The 21,071-nt window shown below is 39.9% G+C and overlaps 1 protein-coding gene across 6 annotated transcripts in view; it reads left to right on the forward strand.

Moving 5' to 3' along the window:
* Mctp1 (multiple C2 and transmembrane domain containing 1) overlaps window positions 1-21,071 on the forward strand; it is a 564,452-nt gene that overhangs the window by 290,042 nt on the left and 253,339 nt on the right. For all 6 annotated transcript variants that reach the window (XM_060383587.1, XM_060383590.1, XM_060383588.1 and 3 more), the window contains exon 3: window positions 11,290-11,432. In XM_060383587.1, coding sequence (XP_060239570.1) covers window positions 11,290-11,432 — 143 coding nt within the window. The remainder of the gene's footprint in view (window positions 1-11,289; window positions 11,433-21,071) is intronic.

Below are 21,071 nucleotides of genomic sequence, written 5' to 3' on the forward strand. Positions count from 1 at the left end.
ATAAACACTTCCAAACATAGATAGTGAGCACATTCTGTATGTATCTTTTACTGAACTAAACTGAAGAGAATAAGATTCTCCATTCTGCATATAGAAATCACAAGCAGCCAACGGTCTTGAACTATCAACGATTGTCAGTCACTTAATGATCAACTAGATTAAGGATTTGAAAACAAGTAGGAACCTTAAAAGATTAATAACTAAGAAGCATAGAATGGTCATTAGCAAGGGAATGTAAGGTGCCGGTCACTGGATTATACATAGCATAGCGGCAGTAGATTAAAGAAAATGCTGATTTGTACCCTTAAATATTTCAAGGAAAGGAGAGATCATGTCATGTATTCTTACCAGAAATAATAATAAAAGCGTGACTGGAGAACACTTTGGAAGTTCAATGGTCTTGAGGGTAATGGTGATGGTTTTGTGGTCTGTTGCATTTTATACATTATAAATTACATTTTCACATGTAGGGTGTACTTTATGTTTTGTTAAGTGGTTAAATGTATTAGCAAATGCTAAAATAAACCTAGAGGTATCCGTGCTTCCCCAGACACTGCCATGAAGCAGAATCCTGAGCCTCAAAGGGACTTATCCAATGACTGAAAAGCACATGGTCACCAATACTCAAGCTGGAAATGCAGACATACAAATGTAGCCTCTCTAGCACATTAACCGAGACTTTATTCAGATAGGAAATCAAGGAACATGTTTCTTTTTGTAATTATTTTTATTTTTTATATTAATTACAGTTTCTTTACTTTGTATCCCAGCTGTGGTCCTCATTCCCTCCCAATCCCACCCTCCCTCATTTCCTCCTTGCCCCTCTCTGAGTCCACTGATGGGGAGGTCCTCCTCCCCTTCCATCTGACCCTAGCTTGTCAGGTCTCACCTGGACTGGCTGCATTGTCCTCCTATGTGGCCTAGCTGGGTTGTTCCTCCTACAGGGAAGGAGAGCACTGAGTTCATGTCAGATGTCTCCGACATGTTCTCCTTACTAGGGTACCCACTTGGATACTAAGCTGCCATGGGCTACATCTGAGCAGGGGTTCTAGGTTATATCCATACATGGTCCTTGATTGGAGAATCAGTCTCAGACAAGACCCCTGTGCCTAGATATATTTGGTCCTTGTGGAGTTCCTTTCCTCCCCAGGTCTTACTAACTCCCCCTCTTTCGTATGATTCCTTGCACTCTGCTGAAGGTTTGGTTATGAGACTAAGCATCTGTTTTGATGCACTGCTAGGTAGAGTCTTTCAGAGACCCTCTGTGGTAGGATCCTGTCCTGTTCCCACTTTCTGCCTCTTCCAATGTTTGTCCCGTTTGCCTTTCTGAGTGAGGATTGATCATCTTATCCAGGGTCCTCCTCCTTCCTTAGCTTCTTTAGGTGTACAGATTTTAGTATGTTTATCCTATCTTATAGGTCTAGTATCCACTTATAAGTGAATATATATTGTGTGTGTCTTTCTGCTTCTGGGATACCTCACTCAGGACGATCTTTTCTAGGTCCCACCATTTGCCTGCAAATTTCATGATTTCCTTGTTTTCAATTGCTGAGTAGTATTCCACTGTGTAAATGTACTACAATTTCTGTATCCATTCCTCCGTTGAGGGACATCTGGGTTGTTTCCAAGTTCTGGCTATTATGAACAAAGCTGCTATGAATATGGTTGAACAAATGTCCTTATTGTGTACTTGAGCAACTTTTGGGTATATGCCTAGGAGTGGTATAGCTGGAACTTGAGGAAGCAGTATTCCTAATTGTCTGAGAAAGTGCCAGATTGATTTCCAAAGTGGTTGTACAAGTTTACATTCCCACCAGCAATGGAGGAGGGTTCCCCTTTCTCCACAACCTTTCCAGCATGTGTTGCCACTTGAGTTTTTGATCTTAGCCATTCTGATGGATGTAAGGTGAAATCTCAGGGTCGTTTTGATTTGCATCTCCCTGATGGCTAAGGACATTGAGCATTTCTTTAAGTGTTTCTCTGCCGTTCTACAAGGAATATGTTTCGTAAATGAACTTAGAGAATCAGAAAGCATCAGTCAAGCAAAGGAGCTAGGAAGGAGCAGGCCTTGAAGGACATAAGCTGTCAGGCGTTCACCAAAACTAGATGCATATACATGTTGGTGTGCACCTGTAATTCTTGCATGGGGGCTGAAGGTGAGGACTATCAGAAGAGCAACAGCAATACTGATAACGGGCTAGTAAAAACTTGTAGCAATAAGACAGCTGGAGTACGATTAGAGGCCAAAGTTCTGCAGAAGCTTCCTACAGGCTGTTTCACAGATTTCCATGCAAGTTTGCTACGACATGAATATCCTCTGCCTTCAAAATTCAGCTGTTAACAGCTGATCCTGATAAGTAGGAAAGCAGAGTGGAAAGATAGCTATTATGATGAGGGGAGCACTCGTGGGTAGTATTGGAACCCTTCTAGAGGAAGCACGGGAAGATGCCTTCACCCTCCACGTATGTCTATGCAGGTGTAGAGCAGAGAGTAGACCTCCACACCGTGGACACTGGTGACGAGATTTGTGTACTCTTTAGAACTGTATGAGATCACTTTCAATGTTCATAAACCATGTAGTTTAAGAGTGTTGTTGCGGCCACATGAAGAGAATTGAAAGCTATTGAGCCATGTTAATCAAAATTTGGAAGATTAAGTAAGTTCATAGTTTTAAAGGTCGGTCTGGACTGTTCTATAGACAAGTAAAGGAGAAACAGCATCCCAGTAGGTATGGGAAGCTCAGTTAGGAGGCGACTGTAGGAGAAGCCTTCATGACTATTTAACCAGAGAGGGACAAGAAGAGGTAAGATCATGGCCTCATTTCAAAAAAAAAAAATTAATAAGGTTTAGCAGTGTTCTGCCTGGAGTCAGAAGTGGAGACACTGAATGCGGAGCTAGATGACGAAGTGGATATTTGAGAATGGTTTTCAATTCTACACTAGAAAAATTACCAGAATGTAGAGACATTGAGTAAGGTAGGAAAGCTTGTATTATTGGAAGAGAGGATTAAGAGCTAAATTTGGGACATTTGGCATTGGCCTCACTATTTGCAATGCAGGCAGAGGTGGCCAAAGAAAGAAGGAAAAGAGGGTCCACCTATAAATTTGATAGCTACCATCACATGTGTAAGGTTTGAAGTCATGGGGAGGATGACGGAGGGTGCAAGGAAGTATGAAGTTCCTGAGGCGAATACTCTCTGAAGTGTGGTCTAGAGAAGAATACTGGGAAGAGTGATTGGAGAGATGGGGGAGAAAGGGAGAGGGTGAGACCACCCTGAAGGCAGAGGAGGGGGTGGTGAGCATGCAGGATTCTGTAAACAGGTTATCAGAGGTATAATGTAGCAAAAGCTTTTTTAGGAAAACCACCCAGACAGAAGCTTCAAGGGAAGCTTTGTAGAACAAAAGGGAGCTGAAAGTTGAGAGTATATGAAGACCATTAGAAGTCCTTCATATGTCAACACGAGTAGTTCCTGTGATGCTTAGAATGGAGGGTTTCAATTTTGAGGAGGGCTGGGGAGGTCCAGAGAAGATAACAGGACAAGCTGAGCCCGTGAGCAACTGAAAGGTTGTAGGACTCAGTGCATATGAAGTGGATGCATTGGCTTAGTGTAAGGTCTGTAGGCTGCATACTGCTCTGAGAGCTTCCCCTTACAGCTGATGCCACCACAGAAGAATCTGGAAAGATGCACTGGTTCCCCATCCCTTCACTACATACTTGAAGAACAGAAGTTTGGATGTTAAAATTTTTACTGCCTTGCACTAGGGACAAAGGACAGAATATAGGTACAAAATATGAAGCTATGATGAGAACTTCAAGTCTCTAAAGAAAGAAATTGAGGAACTTACCAGAAGATGGAAAAACATTCCATGCTCATGGATCAGTAGGATTAACACAGTAAAAATGGCAATTTTACCAAAAGCCACATGCTGATTCAATGCAATCCCCATCAAAATACCAACAAAGTTCTTTACAGACTTTGAAAGAACAATTCTCAACCTCATGTGGAAGAAAAACAAACAAACAAACAAAACAGAATTGCCAAAACAATCCTGCACAATAAAAAAAAAAAAAAAAAAAAAAAAAAAAAATCTGGAGGTATCTCCATCCCTGCATGCATGGTATCTGGAGAAGCCGGAAGAAAATCTTGGACCCTCTGAAACCAGAATTGCAGGTGATGTGAGCCACCATATGGATGCAGGGAACTGACCCAGTGCTCTTACCAGCCGAGGCATTTTTCCAGTTCCTACTTGTTTTGTTTTAATTTATTCATTTACTTGTCTGACTATTAGGGACTTTCCCCCTTGTAAATTACCTATTTAAAAATCTTAGCTAATTTCCTGTAGGAGTCCCAGTCTTTTTATTATTGCTAATAATAATTAAAAACATTCCTATGCATTCAAGACATTAATCTCTCTCCTCTTTCAGGCAGTGCAAGTTTTTCCAATGTAGCATCCTTTGGTTAACTTTGCCACAATATCCTCAGTTAGATGAATTTAACTATAAACAAACTCCTCTCACACGAATATCTATATCTCTGTCATGCACACACAGCATTGTTTTCACTTTTAACACTTTTGCTTACACCCTGGGGCATGGTTGAGGAAATGAGTATGTGGATTTTTTTTTTAACATGAACTCATGTTAAAAACTTTAATGTTATAACTTTAATACAGAAACATACATAGCTACATTCACAAATATGTACATATAGAAAGAGACATGTAGGTACACAGGATACTAAACAATACTCTCTTGTTCTGTTGATGTGGAGGCTTGGAAGCAAGAGTAATCCAGTTACATGTGCTATGTCTGGTGGCTGTATTTTGGCTTCCAAAACTGCCCTTTGAAGCATGTTGTGAATCTATGGATTACTGTTTATAGTGAAATAAAGTGTGTCTTTTTTTTTTTCTTTATCCTTCCTATACTGACTGGAACTGATTACTAACACCTCCAAAGAAAAGAGAAAATGTTACTTAAAAAAAATGATATCAGAGTGTAATGGTTTGAATGACAATGGACTCTAGGTTCACATTTGAATGCTTGATTGCTAGTTAGTGGAACTTTGGGGGAAGGATCAGAAGGCGTGGCATTGTTGGAGGAGGTATGGTCTTGTTAGAGAATATGTATCACTAGGGTTGGCTTTGAGGTTTCAAGAATCCATGCTAGGCCAGTTCTTCCTCCCTCTATCTCCAATGTTTGGATCAGAATGTAAACTCTTAGCTACTGATCCACTGACATGCCTGCCTGCCTATCTGCTACCACTCTCTCCCCATGGAGATCATGGATTCACCTTCTGAAACCATAAGGGAGCCTCCAATTAAATGCTTTCTTTCTAAAAATTGCCATTTATTTATTTATGTATTTGTTTATTATAATTTATGCACCTCTGCAGCCCCCTCCCTCATCTCCCTGTCCCACCCTCCCTCCCTCTTCTCCCCCACGCCCTTTCCCTAGTCCCCTGATAGGGGAGGACCTCCTCCCCTTCTGTCTGACGCTAGCCCATCAGGTCTCTTCAAGGCTGGCTGCATCATCTTCCTCTGTATCCTGGCAAGGCTGCACCCCACAGGAGGAGGTAATCAAAGAGCCAACCACTGAGGTCATGTCAGAGACAGCTCATGTACCCCTTGCTAGAGAACCAAATTAGAAACTGAGCAGCCTATGGGCTTCCTTTGAAGAGGGTATATAGGTCCTCTACATGCATGGTCCTTGATTGGAGTATTGGTCTCCGCAGGCCCCCTTGGGCCTAGTTTTTGGGGTTTTGTTTGTTTGTTTGTTTGTTTGTTTGTTTGTTTTTGGCTCTGTTGTTCTCCTTATGAAGTTACTGTCCCTCCAGGTCTTTCTATCTCCCTTTTCTTCCATAAGGATTATAGCACTCTGCCCAAAGTTGGGCTACGAGTCTCAGTATCTTCTTCAATACCCTGGTGGATAAAGTTTTTCAGAGGTCCTCTGTGGAAGGTTCCTGTCCTGTTCCTTGTCTGCTCCTACCCAATGTCTATACTGTTTGCCCTTTAGAATGAGAATTAAATATCTACCCTAGGGTCCTCCTTATTGTTTATCTTCTTTAGGGCTATAGACTTTAGTATGTTTATCCTATCTTATAGGTCTAATATCTACTTATAAGTGAGTATATACCATATGTTTCTTTCTGCTTCTGGGTTACCTCACTCTGGATGATCTTTTCTAGGTCCTACCATTTGCCTGCAAATTTCATGATTTCCTTGTTTTCAATTGCTGAGTAGTATTCCATTGTATAAATGTACTACATTCTTCCATTGAGGGACATCTAGTTTGTTTCCAGATTCTGGCTATTACAAATAAAACTGCTATGAATATAGTTGAACGAATGTCCTTATTGAATGGTGGGGCATCTTTTGGGTATATGCCTAGGAGTGGTATAGCTGGATCTTGAGGTAGCACTATTCTAATTGTCTGAGAAAGTGCCAGGTTGATTTCCAAAGTGGTTGTACAAGGTTACATTCCCACCAGCAAAGGAGGAGGGTTCCCCTTTCTCCACAACCTCTCCAGCATGCATCATCATTTGCGTTTTTGATCTTAGTCAATCTGATGGGTTTGAGGTGAAATCTCAGGGTAGTTTTGATTTGCATTTCCCAAATGACCAAGGATGTTGAGCATTTCTTTAAGTGTTTCTCTGCCATTTGATATTCCTCTGTGGAGAAATCTCTGTTTAGTTCTTTACCCCATTTTTTAATTGAATTACTTGGTTTGTTGGTGTTTAACTTCTTCAATTCTTTATATATTCTGTAAATTAGACCCCTGTCAGATGTAGAGCTGCTGAAGATCTTTTCCCAGTCATTTTATTCTGATGACAGTGTTCTTTGCTTTATAGAAGCTTTTCAGTTTCATGAGGTCCCATTTAATAATTGTTGATCTTAGAGCCTGTGCTGTTGGTATTCTGTTCAGGAAGTTGTCTCCTGTGCCAATGAGGTCAAGGCAGGTCCCCACTTTTTTTTCTAACAGATTTAGCGGATCTGGTTTTATGTTAAGGTCTTTGATCCACTTGGACTTTAATTTTGTGCAGGTGATAAATATGGGTCTATTTGCATTTTTCTACATGTAGACATTCAGTTAGATAAGCACCATTTGTTGAAGATGCTGTCTTTTTTTTCCATTGTATGGTTTGGGCTTCTTTATAAAAAATCAGGTGTCCATAAGTGTGTGGGTTTATTTCTAGGTCTTCTGTTCAATTTCATTGATCCACCATTCTGTTTCTAAGCCAGTACCATGCAGTTTTTATTACTACTGATCTGTAGTACAGCTTGAGATCTGGGATGGAGATACCTCCAGAAGATCTTTTATTGAACACGATTGTTTTAGCTATTCTGGGTTGTTTTTGTTGTTGTTGTTCTTGTTGTTTTTGTTTGTTTGTTTGTTTGTTTTTGCTGTTGCTGTTGTTTTTCCATATGAAATTCAGAATTTTCTTTCAAGTATGTGGATTTTAGTAGTCCTTCAAATACATACTACTGCACCTGTGCCTCTGTTGGACCTCAGTAAATAGTTAGGAGGCATCATATTACTAATAACTATTATTAACTTTTAACATTTTGTTACAGTGACTTCCCTAAGGAATGTATTTTAAGCTGAGCATGGTGGCACATGCCTTTAATCCCAGCACTCGGTCACACTGTAAGTTCAAGGCCAGCCTGGTCTACAAGGCGAGTCCAGGACAGCCAAGGTTACACAGAGAAGCCCTGTCTTGAAAAACAAAATTTTTAAAAGTATTTTAATGTCATACCCTATACTAGTCAATATTCACACTCATAAATGATTTTACTCCTATAGGAAAATCAAACTGTCAAAATGAAGTGAAGTTTTATTTTAGATTCATTATATATAGATATACAAAAGCTAATGAAACTATTTGCTTCTATACAAGCTTGGAAAGAGCCCCAAGTGCTGAAATAAGGAAGTACAAGTCAAATGCAGTTCTGTCTGTTTGTTTGTTTGCTAATAAGATTTTAATACAATAATAATGCGGAGCAGTTATGACTCTATTCTTAACCCTCTAAGCTACTTTGATTTCCTCCCAGAATACATCCCAAAAATACTTGCACTTTGTAACTTTCCTATTCCAGCACTCTCTTTGATGTCACCTAAACCTCCACTGGTAGCTGAATCCCTTACTTCCTTTGCAAACTCTTCCCCCACCCCGGCCCCCTGGCTGGCAGGAAGTCCAAACCTATTCTCTCCCCTGATAAGCCATTGGCTGTAAGGTGCTTTATTGGCGTATCAAGAGACAGTTGGGGAACAATCTTTATACAATGTTGAGGTAGAAGATTTTTAAGAGCAAAAGAGCCAAAGGGTCCAGAGGGGTTTACAGACACTGAAGCATCAACCAAGGACCATACATATACTGTACCTGGGCCCCCTACACAGATGTAGCAGATGGGCAGCTCCTGTGGGTACCCTAGTAAGGCGACAGAGGCTGTCTCTGACATGGACTCTGTTCCCTGTTTTCTGATCACTCCGCCTCTGGTGGGAATGCCTCACCAGGCCACAAGGCAGGAGGAGGTTTTCAATTCTGATGTGACTTAATGAGCTGTGGTGGGTGGGTAGGTAGGTGGGTAGGTGGATGGACTAGGGGAGGGGTCATGGGGAAGAGGGAGAGAAGGTAGGACTGGGAGAGGAGGGAGGGGATAAAATCAGGAATAAATAAATAAATGAATAAATAATTTTTTAAAATGATGCTACACCTAGATTTGAAGTAAATACTCGTTAACTCATAATAATATTGGAACTTCCCTATCTGTGACTTCTAAAAGTTGCTGGTTCAAGAGTTCACATTGTTCAAAACAAGGAATCATAAAAAAAGAAAAAGCATGTGCTACACAGAAAAACATGAGGGCAGAAGAACAAAAAGTGGTCCTTAACTGCAGCCTAAGCATTAGCGTGTTGCTTCAATGAGACAGCACTGAGAGTGGGCATGGAGGGGGCCACTAGGAGGCCAGCATTGTAGCCATAACGCTTAGCACTCAGATGATGTGCTACACTTTAGTTTTCTTTAAGCCATGTAGTCCATGGAGACCAAGTGAAGCTCTGATTTGGGCCAACCAGGAAGAATTAAGGCGAACATAGGGAAAAGTATTGTGGAGCTTGTTAGACACTTGTTAAGTTCTGCTTGACACTGAGCCTCTGTGAGTCTTTAATAACTGTATAAACAGTTTAGATTGATTGTATTGTCAGAATCATGTGCCAATAAGAAATATAATATGTGTAAGTATGTAAAGACCTTTCTCTCCTGTGGGCACCGTAGAATAAAAGGAAAAAAAAAACCCTCAGCCAATTAGAATTAAACAGCTAATTGCATATAATAGGCCACTGACTTGCCATTTCTGACTGTCTTTAAAACTACACACACATTCACTTTTACATTTTATTTATGGACGTAGGACTCTCCTGGTCCAATCACCTCCCAGTGATAAACACTAACCGGGGACAACGCCCTCAACACATAAGTTCTGGGGGACAATTTATATCCGAATCAGGTCATTCCCTAATACTTCTTCCCCGGCCCTGAGGCCTCCATGCCTTCCTGGTAGTCACAGTTGCAAGTTCTGGGGGTGAGACTGTTTGAGCTAAGGATGCTAGGAAGCCCACACTGAGAGTCACCTTCCCTGAGGTTTTAGATGCGTGTGAAATGTTGACACCGTGGGAGTCTGAAAACTAGTTAAATTGGTCAATATCATTGATCCTTCTTTTCATAGCACATTAGATGAGACAAAGATAAATGTCAGTCAAGCTCTGATTTATAGATAGACTTAGGCTTACATACTCATCATTCAATCATGCTGATTTTATTCATATTGACATTTATACTCATTGTACACAGTAATAGGCTTCATAAAGACATTTTCAATCAAGCGCATCATATACTCTGAAAATAGTCACTCTTCATAATTCTTCCTTCTCCACCCTCAGCCCTCCCACAAACCACTTTCTTTACATGGACAGCCTCATTTCTGCTTCAATGTAGTTTTCAGATAAATGATTTGATGCATCTATATACAACATGGGAGAAAACATAATTTTCATTTTTCTGATTCTGGCTTGCTTCATTTAATCTGATGATCTCCATTTGGACTTGTTTCCTTCAAAGAACAGAACTTTATTATTTTTAAGGTTAAATCATACTTAATTTTGGATACACACCTCATTATCTTTATATATCCTTCTATTTAGGGTCACTGATTCCATACACTGGCTACTGCAAATATTGCTGCAGTAAACATGGATGTACAGGTGTCTCTGTGCTGTGTTAACTTAGAGCCTTTTGGGTATGTGCCCAGGAATTATGCACCTGGGTCCTATGGTAACACTATTTTTAAGATTTTGTTTATTTAATATTTTTCATATTGGGGACTGAGCCTAGGGCCTTAAACATGCTCAATAAGTCTCCCATAGTTCTGTATTAAGGGCTAAATCTCACTCTCTTTTATTTTTTGTTTGTTTTTGTGGAACCTCTGTGCTCTGAAATAAACAAAAAATTGACAACTAAGACTGCATGATAGTAGATTGCTCACATTAAGCCAGGTACAGTGCTGCATGCCTTTAATCACGGCACTCAGGGAGACTGGGGCTGGCAGATCTCTGTGAGTTTGAGGCCAGCCTGGTCTACAAAGTGAGTCTAGGACAGACAAGGCTACACAGAGAAACCCGGTCTCAAAAAAAAAAAGCTCACATTAGATGGAAAATATTTGCTAGCTGAATATTTAATGGGTTTGGTGTCCAATATATATATATATATATATATATATATATATATATATATATATATATACTAAAAAACCAAATGCCATAAACAAACAAAAATCAACCCAATCAGTAAAGTGGGTAATGAAATGCATAGAAAATTCTCAATGGTTCAATGGCAACTTTACAGTAAATGTATGAAAAAAACTGTTCTGCATTCCTAGCCATTGCAGTTAGGAAAGCAGAAATTAAAAACTATGGTGAGATCTCCTATCTTAGCGCAGCCAGAATGGCTGTCATTAAGAAAACCAACAACATCACGTGCTGATGAGGGCGCAGGGGAAGGAGAGCCCTCAAACTGGTCAAACGTAAATTAGTTCTGACACTAGGAAAGCAGTTGTGTTCCTAAAAATCCAGGACAAGTTTGCAGGATTATGCTCCTCGGAAGGTAAAGTAATAACAATGGTGGTGATGATTTGATCTTACCTCGTTCCTTTAATTCTTTCCCATGTTCCAGTGAGTGGCTATCTTGCTTCCATAGACAGACACAGCTAATGCGGATCATGCCTATCTCTTCAACAGGGACAAGCGATCCATATGTGAAGTTTAAGATTGGAAGAAAAGAAGTTTTTAGAAGTAAAATTATACACAAGAACCTTAATCCTGTGTGGGAAGAAAAGGCTTGCATTCTTGTTGAGCATCTTAGAGAGCCACTGTATGTCAAGGTGAGCCATTTCTTCATTTTTCCTTTATGGAAGCTGACACAAAAATCTTTGTTTAATGGTTGTTTCTCCTGTTTCTGAAGACATTTTTTCACCAAAGACTACTGTTAACAGTTTTAACAAGTGAGAAGAAATGGCAAGCTGCCAGGTCACTTAGATCTAGAACAGTTCTATGGCTAGATATTCAGGAGGACTGTCCAATCAATCTCCTGATGTGTTCTGTCAGCTCATTTATTGTAGTTTGGAAGCACATGAAAATACAGTAAGTATCCAAATATTCTACCATGAAGGAAGTCAGCATTTCTGGGTGTTTTTTTGTTGTTGTTGTTGTTGTTGTTGTTCGAACTTTTTATAAACTCATTACCAGACATTGTTTTTAGAGATTATGTCCATAAAAATAAACATAGTTTAGCAGGGTTTTATATATTCCAGGTTAGCCCCCCGCATAGTGTGTAGATGGAGGTAAACTTGTAGCCAGTTTATATGCACAGAGGCCCTGGTGCAGGCCAATGGAGACCATATTCATGTTGACTCAGTCTCTGTGAGTTTACATAAGTTTTGATCACATTGATTTAGATCACATTGTCTTGGTCTGGTTTTTTGTTGTGGTTGTTGTTGTTTTTAATTGTGCTACTTAAGCTTTTCCTGTGAGAGCCATAGGGCTGTAGCCTTTTCTTCTTCCTGCCGTGGGATAGCTTCACCCACTAGTATAAATATTTTTCCAAAATAGGGAAGTCATCTCACAATAATGTCACTTTCCCTACTATGTTCAAGGCGCCTATTTAACCAAATATTATGAATCTAGCATATCAATTTTGCACAAAACAATAGAGAACATTATGCTGATGTTGAGTTAGATTCTCAGACTAGTGCTAAATCTTAGTCTCCTGGCAGAGTTGTGGTTCAAGTGTCAAGGGACAGACAGTAGGACTCGCTGACCTGGCAGTTTGCTTCCGGAGATGTGTGTAGAGAATGGCACATGTTTGCATTGACTACAATTTAACAGTGTTAATACCTGTTAACCCAAGCCGTGTGCCAGTTTCTCTGCCTGTCAGCGCTGACCATATTGTCCATGCTTGAATCTTAAAGTCGTTGTACTGGGCAAGTCCCTATGGCACCTCTGGTGGTACATGATAAAGATAAACACTTAAGAAATGAGGCCACTTTTCTTATGAAACTCAGGACTTTGGGACTGGGATGGTTTAGTGAATAAAGCACTTGCTGTCCAAGCAAGATAATTTTAACTGAGGTCTCCAAAACCCATGTAAAAAGCCAGAAGTAGCCATTTATCTCTGTAACCTCAGTGCATGGGAATGGAGACAGCCTTATCTTCAGAGCTCACTGGCCAGCAAATCTAGCCAAAACATCAAGCTTCAGGTACAATGAAAAGAACATGGCTCAAATACATAAGTATGTACATACATAGATACATACAGATATATAGAATATACATATATATATGAATCTACTTATATACATACATACATACATATAGTAGAGAGAAATTGAAGAAGATAATTCCTATGTCAAATTTTGGCCTCTACAGGTCCGGGCATGGGTACCCCATATGCATACACACACATGAGCAGGTACACATCCAAGAAGATACTAGATAGATAGATAGATAGATAGATAGATAGATAGATAGATGAATAAAATATAAAAATGAAAGAAACGTAAGGTCTTTGATCATGTCAAAAATGCCTGTGCCTTCCAATGAATGAGATCTGTCAAGGACAGAATAAAGAATCCGCTTCCTCTCCAGCTCAGGGGACCATGTATGACCTCCAATTAAAGCAATAGAACCATTAGGTCTTAGGGAACATAACTGGAACTTCTGTGCTTCATGTAAATACACAGTGGTTTGAACTTGTTCACAGTGGGCACTGGAACAGCTCTGAATTAGGACTGAAAGTTCTTGCAATGAATTAATTGATTTGTTTAACATTTGGTGAAGAACAGTGGTGAAAAAAAACCTTCTCATGCTCACCATGTTCAATACAGACTTGAACTGAGTTTTGAAACAAAGAGTACCCTCAACGCCACACAAGAACACTCATTGCAGAGTCCTGAAGAACTCACTGAAAAAGAACAAGAATCATACTGAAAGTAAACCCAAATGCAAAGACCACATGCCAAAACATCATTCTTCATGAGACAAGAAATCACCATAGTCCATATGAGGTGAAAACTGTCGGTAGGCAAGACAGTGAGAAGGGTGGGCATGGTAATACCTGGGAGGCAGGAACTGTCGGGTCACTGCAAGACCGAGGCCAGCATTGTCTACATAGTAAGCTCTAGGCTGTCAAGGACAATGACAAAAGCCTGTCTATAAAAAACAACAACAAATGTCTTGACAATGGAGGAGAATGTTGTTCATGTTGAGTTCAGGCAGAGCCTTGGGGAGCAAAAGGGCTATAGCCATCAAGAAACCAGCAACTGCAGAGAAACCTGCAGCCAAGCAGAGACTTAATGTACAAACTCATGTTGCTCATTCTATGACTATCAAATGATTTGGGAAAGTTTTCTTCTTTCCCTATATTTAAAGCTAGTTGATGAATTTATTTTAGAAGTATATATGTTTGTGTGCCCTACAGTCTTCAGAGCCCTGCTAATATTTTTCTGAAGACATTTAGTCTTTGCTGCCTTTCCATCACACATTCGTTCCTTTTGGTGGCATTGAAAGCTGCAGTGTGTCACACAGCCTACCCTTTTGCCAACTAGCATTACTTGTAAATGTTAATTACAATGAGTTGTTGGTCTGGTTCAAAGCCTCTTAGCTTCTGCTACACCATCATTGATGGACCCTTGATGGCAATCCTTTCAAATACCCTGCTGTTGCCAAGTCATGGAGATCCTGGAGCTAGGATTTTGCAGGACTGGGATTTTGAAGTGCCCCTTTAGGCACTTCAACAGCTTGTAGATGGGTAGATGTTGAAGGTGGGACAACTCAAAGGCCTGGATCTGGGCCTGGGTGGTAGTTGAGTTGATCAGCCTGGACCTTTGCAGGATCTCACCACTGAGGGTTGGCTGCTGAGTATGGCCTTCAGACATCAACATGGCTTCAGGCCTAGACCACAGATGTCAGTATTGACTTTAGTGGTGACAGGGTATACATATATCAACACAGCCTCTGTCCATGTCTGGACTCCCAACCCACTCATGGCCCTCAGCAGGTGCATGGGCCTTGGGCCTCATCATGGCCTCAGGCAGGCTACACATACAACTCACATCAAGATGGCTACCCCACACAGGAAAGCTTGAGAACATCACCAAGCCATCCTACAGCTTCACAGACTGCAAAAGTCCGCATGAATGTTAGGCTTCATCGTGACCTGGGGCAGCAGCTAGAACATGGCCTCTGGTGTCATCACAGACCATGGTGGTCCTTTGAGGAAGTCCAATCCAGAAAGTGAACCTTTCTTCGTCTTGGGCCTCCATCCTGCAGCAGCCAGGTGTCACGTTCCAGGACTCAGCCTGTGTCTTCATACAATCCAGGCTATTGTACACCACCCTATGGACCCCACAATAACAGGAGGTCGACCTCAGCCCTCTCTCTCACCTGTCCAGTTCTGCTCTGTCCATGGGGCATGCACCACTCTGTTTTTCTACCTTTTCCACATCTCTGTATATTTGATCATCATAACGGCATCATCCATCCCATACTGCTGGCAGGGGTGGCCTGGGTGTCTCACTTTTTTTCCTTTTAGATTTTTTTTTAGATAAATATTTTATCAGGGACCTTGGGAAGAAAATAAATTGTGCTGTTTTAAGATTTATCATTCCTAGCTATAAGCAAAGTTCTTTGTTTTAGAAAAGAAAAGGGGAAACATAAGGAGGCTGAGAGAGAAGTACTTCATCACCACGATAAATAGAGACTTTTCTCTCATATGATTTGGTGTAGAAAGTTAAAGAAAATAGGATGTTCTTAAGTAATTTTGGTGTGCCTGTGTTCTGGATGTTTATTCAGTGTCTAATCCTTTCTCTACTTTTGCCATGGTAGGACACAAACCACTGTTTCCCTAAATTGTCATTCCTCTCTCATGAGCTCTAAGTCTTACACAGTTACTCTCTGAACACTTTCTAGGTACCCATCTCCCTCCCTCACAAGTCTTTAATATATGGCTTCCAGTTTATTCCCTCCATGTCATAGTTAATTTTTATTGTCTACTTCACACCACTTACAGCTATTTGGGAAGCCAGAACCACAACTGAAAATTTTTCCAACAGATTGTCCTGTGACAATGTCTGTGTGGAACTGCCTTGAATAATGTTTGAAGAGGGTACAACCACTCTGGGTAGCATTCAGCCCAGCAGGTAGGTCTGTGCTGTGTAAAAGACGTAGCCAGAGAGTGAGTGCCTGACCAGCTTCCTTCCATGGTGTCTGCTTTGGTCATTAAGCTGACTTCCCTTAGTGATGATCTGGGACATAGAAAAGCAATGGAAATAAACCCTGTGGGGCAGCCTGTCCTCCTCTGTCCTCCACCATGGGGCAGCATGTCCTCCACCATGGAGCAGCCTGTCCTCCTCCGACCTCCACCATTTCTCTCTGCTCCTCACCCTAGGAAGCAGAACTCTCTCAAGCAGGAGAAAAACATGGTGTTCATTATAAAGAGAGAGAAGACAGATGGGCAGTGAAGAGGTTCTGCTCTGAGAGGACATAGACGGGTGAGGGTGAAGAATGAAGGAGGGGATGAAAGTCTGCACTGTGCATCCTCATTAATATCAGTGCAAATAAAAAAGTGACAGGAAGGCAGTTTATTTTTAATTACTTCTGCTACAGACTTATATTCTTCAATGGGATAGTGTCCATAAAACCATATAGATCTCCAGTGGACATAATGCCACAAATGGATTTATCAAAATTACATTAGACATTGTGGGTTTTTTTCTGTCCTTTGTTCTCAAGGAAGAGTACTTTGTATAAGAAAAACTCAACTGGCAAAAGCCATATTTCAAAATGAATATGCTACTAGGCTCAAAAGAAAAAAAATCCATCTCAGCTACACAGAAAAAAAATGGTACAAAGTTGTTTTAGATTGAGATGATGGGAACATGCCATGCACACAGGGATGGCTGGAGAAATGGATGCTCTTCCAGAGGACCAGGTTTGATTCCCAATATCCACACGTATTTCACAACCACCACCTGTAACCCCAGTTCAGGGTATCCAATGACCTCTTTCAGTCTCTGGAGGCCCCAGGCATGCAAGTGGTGTGTTGACATACATGCAGGCAAGACACCTAGCCACATAAAATAACATAAGAATAAATGTTTTTAAAGAGAGAATATACACATATGTATGGGTATACACATTATAAATTAACATACACACACATACACACACACACACACACACATATATATATTACTGTAACACTAAAGTTTGGCTAACCCACTTCCTAGGACACAGATTACATGCAAAGAAGCTGAAAAGGAGAAACAAAGAATTGTGTATCCGTTTGCTTTTTGTCTCTTTAGCATGTTCATCATCCAAGATTATTTCACAACCAAACTTGTGTCACACAGAAGGAAATGCATAGTCATTTGCAAAGCAATAGTCATTTATTTTCATTTCTATATAATAAAAGATGATTATATTAAATCACACTTTTAATGACCTCTCAGGTAATTAGCCCAGCATAGAATAAAATTTTATTTTATGCAACATTTTTTAATTAAAAAAAAAGCTTTAATATTTTCAGCTGAGTGTTCATTCTCTGTTGGTATAATATTCTTTTAAAATATGTACACCTTATCCTTGTTCATTCAAATGCTCATTTCTCCACCCCCCGCCACATCTGGTTTCAATCCGGATATTGCATTGTGATACTCATTCTAAGCATCCTATCTCAACTCTTGTGTCAACAGGCCAAAATAAACAACTAGACACAATGTTGAGCTGGGAGGAGCCAGAGGACAGGAAAGAGGGGAGGAGCTAGAGGGCAGGAAATGAGTGGGAGGAGAAGGGGCGAGAGGAGAGCTAGGAGAGAGAGCTGGAGAAGAGATCTTGGAACTACGTGGAGATGGACTGGACATAATATTTCACAAAAAGCAAATATAATGTGGAAAATCTAAATGTTAGGAAACCATGAGGGCTTGGAGGTTTAGGATGGAGTAAATATTGCCCAGCATTGTGTTCTAGGTTAAGTAAATAAATCATGGTCTCTGTGTGGTGATTTGGGTATACAGTGGTTTAGGAACAACAGCAAACCAGTAGCAAATATTAATCAACACTTACAACAAATGACGCCCGACGTGAGGCGCCATTTGTTGTAAGATACTAATAATAATTATCAGAAGATAATTAATAGTAAATATTTTTAGTATCTTACAACAATTCTCCGTAGAGATTCTTTTGAAGAAAATCTCTTACCTGAAGCCTATTTTTCGATGTTGTGTGTATATGTTATCCATTTTTTTTGGTTTGGCCTTGGGTATTCAAAGACCCAAATAGAACAATTGGTGCGAAAGACACTTTGAGTTACTAAATGACTTCATGAATATTACAGCATTGTACTGTCTCTGCACAGCCTTGCTGGATTCTGAGGTAACATTTATATTCTCTCTGATAGATGATTAATCTTGTCTAAAATATTTCTCAGGAATGAACTGATTCTGTAGTAACTGGCACCATGAAAACACTTGTGTGGGTGAGATGGTTAGAAAATATTAATCCTGCAGCCCTCCTGACAGTGGTTAAAAAGAAAACAAGTCCCATATGTATTTTGTAATCTGATTACAGTAGCAGAGAACATTAAAGTTATAGAGTTTGGGGCATTTCAAGTAAGAAAAAGTTTTGTTACAGGAAATCATGTAAGTCACATAGTTTGTCACAGCATACACAAAATAAGGAGGAAGTGGAGTGACAATGCAGAGGTGCCAGCATATCTTAAACAGTAGCACAAACTTAGCACATTCAATTCCTCAGAGTGAGCATCCAGAATTATAAAAGAAATAGATATAATTTTAAGGACAAATTGTTTATACCTGCTTGGTATTGAAAGGATCAAACTAACTTTGTAACCTATATGTTTTCTAAAGCCTATAGTTTTGTTTTAGGTCCAGGTTAAGCTAAAGCCTCTCAGTATCTTTCCAGAATGCAGGAATGTGACCCTATCTATGAGGACAGATATAAAAAAGCGAGCAAGCAATGACCTTCACTCAGCAAAAAGAATGACCAGACCCTTGTCTTCAAGATAGTGTTTCTTAGCAGCCAACCCAGACGGCCTCAATCCTTCTTCTGAGTAGACCCTGACCTCTTAAAGGATGAGCTAACCACCCCCCACCTTTAATTGTAGCTGCATCCACACTTGGCAGGACTGGCCAAGCTTGAGCACCTAAGACTAACCAATTATCTTACTTTGTAGCTTCCTCATCCAATCCTGAATTGCCAAGACTGCAACCTCAAAATTCCCACGCCTTGTTTTTTAAAAACTCAAGGTCTTTGTCTCCCAGGGCCACTCTGCTGACCAGCAGGGGTGACCCCATTGCACAATGGTTAAAATAAATCTCTTGTGATTTTGTATCGATGAGATCTGGTCTCCTGAGTTCTCTTCATCCTTTTTGAAAATTAGGCTCATGCTGGGCCTAACAGTATCTGCTGGACAAAATCGTGACTGTGGGTCCCAGAGACCAACAGTATTATATTTTTCATAATTCTTGAGATCAATGTTTTAAAATTTTTGTGTCTGAGTGGCATCATATGTTGGTGGTCTTTCTGAATTTGGCCTATTTCATTAAAACACATTAGAGTACTCTCATAAATAACAGAAAAATTTCCAAGTTTTAAGGACCACATTTACTACTGTATCCAGAGAGACTTCTCAATAGATTTCAAGGACTTCTTTGTGGTGACTCTCAAACCTGAATGCATTATTAAAGTTCTCCACCAATTTTTAAAGTGCTTAGATACCCATGTCCCACTCCTTAAAAAAACTGAGGTAGGGTTTAAGTCTCTTTGTTTTTAAAATTCCCATATAGATTATCAGATTCAATTGGAGTGGTAACCTACTTTTCTACATATTTGAATGATACTAATTGAATATTTGGAAGGGAAATATTATTTGTTGACATAAACCATAGCACATACAAACTAGAGTTTTCAAATTAGGTAGATGTTTATTATCTTTAATAAGTTTTACATATTTGAAATTTACCTCAGAAATTTATGAATAAAGCTTAGATGTAGAAAAGAGTCTTGACAAACTCCAACCTCAGTTCATGGTAAATTACCTAGAGAAACTAGGTATAGGGAGAACATATCTCAGCTTGGCAATGGTGTGTATGAAAAACCTGTAGAAGCATCATGCTTAATGCAGAAAAACTCAAATCACCTCCACTAAGATCAGAAACAAGACAGGGGTGCCTGCTCTCCCCACTCCTATTCAATGTAGTGTTTGAAGTTTGAGCTAGAGCAGTAAGACAAAAGAATGAAATTTTAAAAATCCAAATAGGAAAGGAAGAAGTCAAAATATTCCTGTCAACAGATGCTATGATTCTATTCAGGAGAGACTCTAAAGACTAGTATCATGAGTAAATCCTAAAGCTGATAAATGTTTTAATCAAAATGGTAGGTTATGAAATTAATATACAAAAATGAGTAGCCTTTCTATACACTGACAGACATGTTAAGAACAAAACTGAAGAAACTATCCCATTCTCAGTAGACTTCAAGAAAAGAGGTATCTCCACATAAACTTAATCAAGAAAGGAAAAAAGATCAATGAAGAAGACACTTAAACATGGAAAGACTTTATGTGCTTGTGGATTTGGTAGGATTATCATTATAAAAATGACAATTCTATCAAAAACAGTTTGTAAATTAAAATCCCAATCAAAATGCCAACTCAATTCTTCACAGAAGTACAAGAAAAAAATCTTAAACATATATGGAAGCTCAAAAGACCTCATAAAGCTATGTTAATCTTGAATAATAAGAACACTGCCTCAAGTATCACAATATCTGATTTCAAGTTACATTACATAGCCATGGAAATAAAAAGATTACAGTCCTGGCAGTGTATGAGTCTTTTAGATATGACATGAAGTCACTCTAGCTGTGCTTACCCACACAAGATCTGCCACAAGTCTGAGCCCATGAAGTCCCTCCCTCTCTGAAAGACTGTTGGCGATTAAGGGCTTCTGGGGCAGGGTTCATTTTCCTCAATGGGTAACCAGTCAAGTTGCCCTGGCTTCAGTAGATACCTTCTCACCTGTATTCAGGCAAAACCCATGAGCTCAGTGGGTAATACCCAAGAAGACATGAAAGTAGTAGGAGAGGTCTAGGTGAGAAGGGTTCCAGCAGGAGAGGGAGGGGGTTAGAGAGTAATGGAGTGTTGAAAATGACTTAAATTCATTTTACAAATGTATGAAGCTGCCAAGCAGTGAAATATTCTTAAGGACTATTTATATTATTATTACATTGTTTTGGTTAGCTTTCTTTAAGCTTGACAGATTTTATTTGTACATATTACATTGTTATCATATTCTACCACATTGTTTTCACTTATCCTCCAGTCCCTGGCAAGCTTCATCCGCCTAGTCCTCATGCTCTCAAGGCTTACGGTTTCACACCTTGTACTCACGATTGGCACAGACATGCCATATTAAGAAGTCAGCTATTCCTCCCTATCTTCCAGG

The sequence above is a fragment of the Meriones unguiculatus genome, chromosome 5 (assembly GCF_030254825.1).
Source record: "Meriones unguiculatus strain TT.TT164.6M chromosome 5, Bangor_MerUng_6.1, whole genome shotgun sequence".
NCBI lineage: Eukaryota > Metazoa > Chordata > Mammalia > Rodentia > Muridae > Meriones > Meriones unguiculatus.